Source organism: Echinops telfairi, unplaced genomic scaffold, assembly GCF_000313985.2.
Source record: "Echinops telfairi isolate 266 unplaced genomic scaffold, ASM31398v2 ScPeMD7_1;HRSCAF=3_0, whole genome shotgun sequence".
In the NCBI taxonomy this organism is placed as follows: domain Eukaryota; kingdom Metazoa; phylum Chordata; class Mammalia; order Afrosoricida; family Tenrecidae; genus Echinops; species Echinops telfairi.
The window spans coordinates 18,914,839-18,923,754 of NW_022103896.1; the positions used below are offsets into that span (position 1 = coordinate 18,914,839).

Here is an 8,916-nt window from a genome sequence, read left to right on the forward strand (position 1 = left end):
AAAGACATTCAGCTTGAATGCTCCTTAGAAATGAGCACGGTAAAACTTCCTCTCAATACTTATTTGTTTGTTTTTCTGGCAACACAAACGGTATAATCAGTATTCTTGGCCAACACCGCAGATTAAAGGCATTGATTCCTTTTTCTTCTTGGTTCAATGCCCAGCTTTCCCACGCACAGGAAGTGATTGAAAAGAATGGGACTTGGGTCAGGACCACCTTGCTCATCAAAGCGATATCATCATGCCCATGGCAATGTCATGGTTTGGGCATCATCCTACAGAGAAGTCAACAATAACAATTGCAGGAAAGTGGGTACACAGTGCCTCCATACTGCTTTGTTTTGTTTTGCTGTCGTCTATGGACCCATCATTTCTTCCAAAGAACGTTAAAAAAAAAATGTCTGTCCGGAATTGCTCCAGCTTCCATCATTGCAGTGTAGGAGACTCACCCTCTGTACCTCTGGTGATCCAATTTGAGTTCTGGCAAAGCATTGGTTTTTAATTTAAATATAGAAAACGATACATCTTTCTTCCCAACAGTACCCAGTCCTAGGCCAATTGACTTCATACCAATATGAATCCAAAGTATAAATGGCAGTTAAGGGGGTCACAGACATGGGTTCCTAAACAAGGGGAAAATAGTCTTTTTTATTCTGAAATATTCTCAGTTGATTAACCTGGGACAGGCGGATTAAATGTGGGGCTAGATACTTCCTACCAGAAGCAGCAAGGACACGAGTGTATGATGAAAACCCTCTGCGGGCCCGAGAGACAGGGCAAATCAGAGCCAGCTCCTGGCTTGGATGTCTGTGATATGATATCCAGGATAAGTCAATCTCCTGAAAAGCAGGAAAACCAGGGATCATTCATTCAGATGAATCTGTGTTGCACTTCTTGCTTTTGTATATGGACTTACCGAAATCCGTCACATGCCTCTCTATATTACACTACATGCCAAAGCGGACCTTCTTCCCTCTGTGCCAACACATCGCACTAACCCACTCCTTCCGTCATCTCTCTCATAGGACTACTTACTGCGATTGCCTTCCAGCAGGGTCTTCACTCTCCACGCATTCCTATACACTCTCTTTTCTATATGGGACAAACACAAAATTAGGTGAAATCGCAGCCACCCTCCGGTGGCTTTCCTAAGCCATTTATTACAATCAAATCCACTCTCTTAACCATGACCTTCAAGGCCTTCTTGATCTGGCCCCTGCCATCTCTTCAGCCTGGTCCTTTACCGCTTGTCCCTTTAGACATCATGATCCAGTCACTGAGGTCATCTCTTGGGTAATGCCAGACCCTCCAGGCTTTCTCCTGCCTTTTTTTTTTTTTAATAAATCACTTTATTGGGGCTCTTACAGCTCTTATAATAATCTGTACATCAATTATATCAAGCCCATTTGTACAAGTAGCCATGCATGATTCATTGTTCCTGCTGTGGATCATAAGGTTGGCAGTTCAAACCCACTTGTAGCTCTTCGGGAAAGGCCCAACCATTTGCTCCTGTAAAGACCACAGCCTAAAAACCACCTGATGCAACAGGTCTCCTGTGTCGCGAAGAGTCAGTACAAGTTGACAGTGAGCTGAAAGCTCCTAACAAGGCTTTTCACCCGCTGCTCTTGGCCTGAGTTGCTCTTCCAGATCTTAGTTGCGTAGCTCAATCCTCCAAGTCTTTCTAGTCTCTGCTTCCTGGTCACTTCCTCAGTGAGGTCTTCCTAACGGCATTGCCCCTCCCATCCTTCCACGTCCCGCTCATTCCCTTGCTTGTTTTCTGTTGCTTCGCAGGATTATACGTTCTGAAATTAGATCATTCTGTGTGAATTCATATGCTCACTTTTTCATTCTCTCTAGACCACATGGTGTATGAGAACAGATATGCTGCTGTCTCCTTCACAGCGGCATCCCCACTGCCTAGACCAGCGCCTAGGTACCCAACCGAACCAATAAGCCAAACTCACTGCTTCATGTCATAGTGTCCCCTGTAGGACAGTGTTGAACTCTCCCTATGACTTCCCAAGACCGTAACTCTTTTCAGAAGTATAACACTGTGTCTGTCTACCACAGAGCTACTAGTGGTCTCAAACTGTTGACCTTGCAGATCGCAGCCCAACATCTAACTCCTACACCACAGGGGCTCCTAGGTATCCAAGGAGCACTAAGTAAATGTTTGGGGATGGATGAATGAATGATGGCATCATTAAGTTAAACCATGTGAAATGGGCAAGATTATAAAGAAAGGACAAGAAATTGGTTCATCTTTGTGACCCACATCTTGTTGACACAAGATCAGACAGAGAACTTTCTAACCCTTCCCTTTTCACTTACTTCTCTAGGCAACTTGAGATCCACTCTCCAGATGCTAAGCACACGGTGATCCTAAGAAGTAAGGATTCAGCCACCGCCCAGGCCTGGTTCAGTGCCATCCATTCTAACGTCAGTGACCTGCTGACCCAAGTGGTTGCTGAAGTCAGACAGCAGCTGGTGAAAACAGGCATTGCTGGGAGCCGAGAGATCAGGCATCTTGGCTGGCTTGCCGAAAAGGTAAGGAAAATCCCTTCCAGTCCCAGTTTATCCCCAGGGGTCTTCCAGCTCGGGTTGCAGCTACTGAAGTCATTTGCCTCATTGCTTAGGCTTTTGTCTTTCATCTCCAACAGACCACATGCAATTGTACTACAATAGGACCAGTGTCTTAATCAATTTAGTCCCACCTCCTGTGGCCAAAGAGAGGTGGTCAGCTGTTGCTTGTGGAATGGATGAGAGTCAGAGGGAGAGGGAGAGGAGGTGGATTCTTATATCTCCGATGCACGGCAGGGAAAAGAATTCAAGCAACTCACCTGTTGCCTTGGGAACCGAGGAAGCTGAAATCATTCCTTAAAAGCAAGCTGAGTCAAAAAAAATAAATAAATAAATAAAAAGCAAGCTGAGTCTGTGTGGGTTTTGAAAGGACCCCTGGTGGTGCGATGGGTTAAGCATCTGGGGTGCAAACCACAAGACCATTTCTTTGAACCCACCCGCTGCTCCATGGGACAAAGATTTGGCCATCTGCTCCCACGCCGATGTCCAGCGTGGGAAACTCTGAGGAGCAGTCCCACTCTGTCCTCTAGGGGCCTTCGGACTCGGGATCGACTCAAAGGCAGTGAGTTGAGTGGTGAATATCATTACGTGAGGGATGATTGGATTTCCAGAGTGGAAAGGAGTGCATGAAGAGGAACAAGGACTAATCTGTGCCCTCGGGAGGACCATTGCCGGAGTCCTATTAGCCCGCTCATTCTGACTTCTCTTCCTGAGTGATGTGGCAGGTTAGTGAGGGTAGACTCACATGGCAGCCAGCGCCTGGGAGTCAGGCCTTCTCTTCACTTCAAAGAGTTGAGCCTTTGCCATTGCCTTTACACCTGATCGCTGTTCCTTGAACTTGACCTTGTGTACTCAGCAACACTGAGCTTTGGGGGCAGCCTGACCTCGCAGTGACTCCCATTTTAATAGATGGTAAGTGGGAATAATGAGCATTGCAGTAATGGCCTTCTTGCCAATGGACCATGTCATCTGAGAAGACCTCGTCAACGGCACCTGAAAATATCACTTGAGTCCATCTGTTCTTCACCATTGTTCTTTATTTGCATGGTTCAGACATGGGTCTCAGCCACAGAGGTCAACACTGAATGGGTTGTTGGCTGGCTTTTGTCCCACCTGTCAAAGATTTGAAAGGACTAAAAGGACAGTGTAGGACCAAAGTCAACGTACAGTAAGTCACAGCTTGCCCGTTGGCTTTCTGTGTCTGTATTCTTAGCAAAAACAGACCTCAATCTTGGTGATTGAGAGAACTTTGTGAATTTGTTCCACAGCCTAACACACCATGGAACAGTAGCACGAGCACATAAAGGTTTTAATTTGGGAATATCATTGCCACTTGGTGAAATTTCACCTAACCATTATGGAAGCCTACTTAAGTTGGGTTGTGCATCGTATCCTGAAGGGTGATAAAGACTTATTGTGGACAATTATTGGGAGGAATGACGTCTTTTATTGTCTTCATGTTCAAAAAGTCCCCAAAGATTATCATAGATGAAGTCCAAGGGAACAAATCCAAACTGGATTTAAAAACAAACAAACAAACAAAAAAAAACACATTTAATACCGAGCCCTCGTGAGGAGACCTATGAATGATTTTTGGCAAAATGTTACAATGAATGACAAATCCTCAATACACTGCTTTTCTCATAACGTCACAAGTACCAGTGAATTCCCTTGGTATTTGGAAAGCTACCAAATCTGATCCCATACCTATTCGGCTGTGATTTACCTTCAATGGAGGTCTGTTGCCTTTTCCTAAGCGTTGACTTTGTGAGTTAGCCACAGTTGCTCTCTGGGACACGATTATACGGATTCGGTTTCACTTCAACCAGCACGGGAGCGATCCATCCAGATTACGGGAAGAGAGGAGAGGTCTTTCTTGGGGGGAACAAAGAAACACAGAGATGCTGCTGACAGGCATGAGGAGGGTGCATGACAAAAAGTTACTCGATTAAAAAATAAACAAACTACACCAAACTCACCGGCCTCATATTTCTTCCCAGAACCAGCGGGTGGGTTTAAACTGGGGCCCCCTTAGCAGCTCAGCTCATCCCACCATGAGGGCTCCTTCAGAACTATACAGGAGCAGATGGCTACTCTTCCTCCTGTGGAGTTTTGGGCCTTGGGGTTAGGGGCGCAGCACTTGCCCAAGAGAACCATCAGGGCCGCTAAAAGTTACAAAAAGGGCTGTTGAATTCTACTGCTGCTTCACGTGACCATTTCTATTTCCTATCCTCCTGGGACATTGCGACGGAAGGCATCCTTCTTGGATCGGGCCGCACAAACGCTCGTGAGAAGCATCTTTTGACAAGCCGTTCCACACCCGAATTGATAGTGTCACCCTTCTTCCTTCGGGTGGCGAGCAGCTCAACTCCTGCAAGACGCTGAATCGTCTCTTCGGAGCGGACTCAGTGATGCGAGGTCATGATGCGGCCTTGAGATCCAAAATGGAATTTCATTTCCATCGGGGACAGCCTTGTGAGTCACACCAAGTGCCTTGCTTTGGGGGCTCGCTTACTCGAGCGACACTGTGCAGCTAGATTAGGAGACTCAAGAGTGCACGTAAAGTAGCCTAGGCCATAGTAAAGCAGGTTGCTGCAAGTTAAGAACTTGACAGTGTAATTAATGGAAGGCTATTTCTGGAACCTCTAAATATATCACCCCCACCATCTGCCTGGGAAAATCACCTCAGTAGGAATTTCCCACTCCTTCTTCTAGGCAGAAAATCATCTCAGACCTGAGCGTGCTCCCATCTGATCAAAAATGGAAACCGTGCTGCCAGGCTACCCTGCTCGCCTCATCCTTAAATCAAGACTGTTTGCTCTGCCAGGAGACACAGACGGTTAATGCAATTAAGTGCTAATGGGCTTGTTGTGTTGCGTTCCAAGGCAGTCATCAAGTTCCCAAGCAAATCCGCTCGGGAGCAGAACAGAGGAAAAACTGGCAACGGCTTGGTTGCCTTCCTGTTAGCATCTAGCTGCAAGCGTTTAGACTAAATGTTCCTGTGGATGTCATTCAAATTGCCCCTGCCTTCCAGTCTCTGCGTGACCACAGAGAGCCTTTCCGTTGGAACGGGAGGGCGGGTGCCTGGCATAGGTGGCCGTGATGAAAGCTTGAAAATACGCCCATTTCCCTGGGGGTGTCAGAGTGCTGGTTAGGAATGTGAGCCAGTCTCACCCAGGTGGAAACGGAAGAGCTGCCGGTGTGAGAGAGAGGGAGCCGCGTACCCTATCGTCTGTGCTGGCTGAGCCACTGGAGAGAGAAAGTTCTCTGTGCCCGATGATGTAGATTCAGACTATGGGCCTCTTCTTTTATCTCATGGCAAATTGGAGATGTAGCTGTGTCCTCTTGAGTCCCTTTGGACCCATGGTGACTCCATATGACCCACTAGAACTGTCCCAATGAGTTTGTCACATACTCATTCACTCACTGCCCCTGAGTCAGAACTCATAGCAAGAGGACAAGGTAGAACTGTCCCTGTGAATTTCCTGAGACTGTAACTCTTTATTTAAGTAGAAAGCCTCATCTTTCTCCCTTGGAAGATCTAGTGGTTTCAAACTGCTGACCTTATGGTTTGCAGCCCAATTCGTAACCCATGACACCATCAGGGCTTTAAAGGCTGTAGTATTCATGGAAACAAATCAACAGAGCTTTCTCCTATGTAGCCCCTGGGTGGGTTGGAAGAGCAAACCGTCCAGTTAGCAGCAGTGAGCTTAACCATGCTACTACACGGGTCCTTCCGCTGGAGATAGATAGTCCTTGCTTTAGGAAACAGGAGACTTCAGACCTGGCTTTCGTAAAGAAAAAATGATTTCCCACGGAATTCCCTTGTTGATCATGTCTTAGGGGTCATTAGAACAGAGCCTGAGTTGGAGAGACTTAGGGAGGGGTGTACTGTGGAGGACTTGAGAGAAACATGTGAGGAAGTGTGAAGCAGGAGACGGGAGCAAGCAATGATTCAACCATTGACTGAAATTGAGCCTCAGCCAATCACACAGGAATCTCTAGAATCCCCAGGCCTCTTCTATCCTAATCCAATGGGCCAGGATTTCACATCCTCCATGTAAACCAACTGATGGATATGGATATAGACTACCGTGGAGGTCAAGAGAGATCATGTCTATGAGCCAAAAGCTGTTCTCTGGAGGTGAGAAAAGGGTCAAGGTGAGCCCAGTACAGCAGGAGAGGCGGTGTGCACTAACCCACTAGAGGGAATGTTTGCAAGAGACGGATAAGGCGTAACATAAACACTGATATGTCCTGGGAGGAGAAAATTCCGGCCGATCTACCTGGGGCTGTTAGGTGGGAAAAGATAAGAATAGGAGTGGTGCCCAGGTCTACGTCATGTTAAGAGTTTAGCCTTCCCTTGCTTTGGGATGCCGTTGAGTTCATTCCGATCCATAGGGACCCCATAGGAAAGAGTGGAGCGTCCCCCACAAGGTTTCATCTGAATGGAACCCCCCTCTCCCTGCATTAGTGGGTTCAAACTCCCAACCTTTCAGTTATCAGCAGAACGCTTCACCTTTTGCACCACGCGGGCTCCCTGTCGTATTCATCCAAGAGGTTGACTTTCATGGACCCTCGGCTTCTGCTGCTCACCCTGGCATTGAGTCACCCCTCACTCGCTCACACCACGGGAACAATAGGTAATGATGTAGAGTCCCTAAATGTCATTTTCAGAGTCCTTCTGCATCCTTACATTTTTGGTTTGTGCTCTTTATTGTTTCTAATAAGACGAGGCTGCGGTATTTTTTTTTAATGCAACGCCAACTAGATTATTTCATTTTCCACCCTGGGTCTGCATGATGCCCCGGCACTCTCCTGCCTTAAGTTAAGATTTTCAGGTTTTGAGAGCAGAAAAATGTTCTCCATTAAGTCAGTACATTTGAAATTCCGTATATGAGCTTTATTTAGAATTGGGGGACTGCAGTAGTGGTTTACCTTGACCTGTCCATTCTGATGGAAGTATACTCCTTATCTAATATTGCCCGAAGGTGCGGCTTTTTCCTGAGCCTCAAAGGTCAGACAGGGATTTCAGAATCACCATTCTCACTTCTCTGTTACAATGATGCTCAGAAAGATAACCAAAAATGCCTTCTGATCTATCCTTACCCGCTGGACTTTCACCTTGCAGAGCAGAGAGGCTGTTCCTTACTTCTGTCTATAGCGCCAGAGCTCAGTTTTGAGGAATTAGCAAGTGGTTTAGGAGCCCCTAGGAGCCCCGCTGGCATAATGGGTGAAGTGTTGCGCTAACCACAAGACACGTAGATCGAAACCACAAGCCACTTCATAGAGCGATGAGATTTTCTTCTCCAGTCAAGATGTATAGCCTCGGGAACCCAAGAGGCAGTGTTCCTCTGTCCTAAAAGGTTATTAATAGTCAGAAAAGACTCAATGGCAGTGATATTCATTTTTTGGTTAATTTGTGCTTGTCAGGTGAATTAGTGGACCGGTGGTAGTCACGAAAATATGGATTTCTAGTTGCCCGTTGATGCCACAACACATCTCCTTGGGAAATGACACAAGATTTCACATTTTGTACTCAGAGTAATGGCTTGCGTGTTGGGTGGAGAACTACAAGGTCAGTGGTTTAAAACCACCTGGAGAATGTGGAGGCCTTTTACTCCTGTAGACAATCTCAGAAGCCCACGGGACAATTCTCCTCTGCCCTAAAGGATCGCCGGGATTCAGAAGTGACTGGATGACAGGCGAGTTTTTTGAGACTTTGTAGAAGGCCGGGGAAGACACAGACACCCCCAAGCAGCACTCAAACAGCAGCATGCACATTAGAATGGGACCTGCCTGGATTTTTGCCCTCACTTGGTTATTTATCGCTTTGGCTGTTGTAGGCAAGGTCCTAAAGTTATTTATCTTCAGTTCCTGCATCATTAAAACAAAAAGAGAGATGAGGGCAATGAATGTACAAATGCGCTTTACACAATTGATGTGTGTATGGACTGTGATAAGAGTTGGATGAGCCCCTAATAAAATGATTTAAAAAAATTAAAATAAAACAAAAAGAGAGAGCTATTAATACCTACCTCATAGTGGGCCTCAAATTCAACTCACTGCCATCAAGTTAATTCTAACTTATAGCGACCCTGTAGGATGGGTTGAGCTGCTCTGTGGGTCTCTGAAGCGGTAACTATTTACTGGAGTAGAAAGCCTCATCCTTCTTGCTTGGAGCTGCTGGTGGTTTTGAACTGATAACCTAGCAGTTAGCCCGACTGGTCCTTGAGTATGAATGCCAGGCTTCAATAGCTGGACTATCGGGTTTAAACTATGCCTAGTGACGCAATATGACTTGGCCTCTGCAACTGTAATCTCTATTGCACCCAT

At 46.4% G+C, this 8,916-nt stretch overlaps 1 protein-coding gene across 1 annotated transcript in view; it reads left to right on the plus strand.

Annotated features, from left to right (window-relative positions):
- Nucleotides 1-8,916, plus strand: part of SNTB1 (syntrophin beta 1) — a gene marked incomplete at its 5' end in the record, with an annotated part of 147,496 nt that overhangs the window by 50,828 nt on the left and 87,752 nt on the right. Inside the window, one exon of the mRNA XM_004697411.2 lies at nucleotides 2,340-2,547. Coding sequence (XP_004697468.2) covers nucleotides 2,340-2,547 — 208 coding nt within the window. The remainder of the gene's footprint in view (nucleotides 1-2,339; nucleotides 2,548-8,916) is intronic.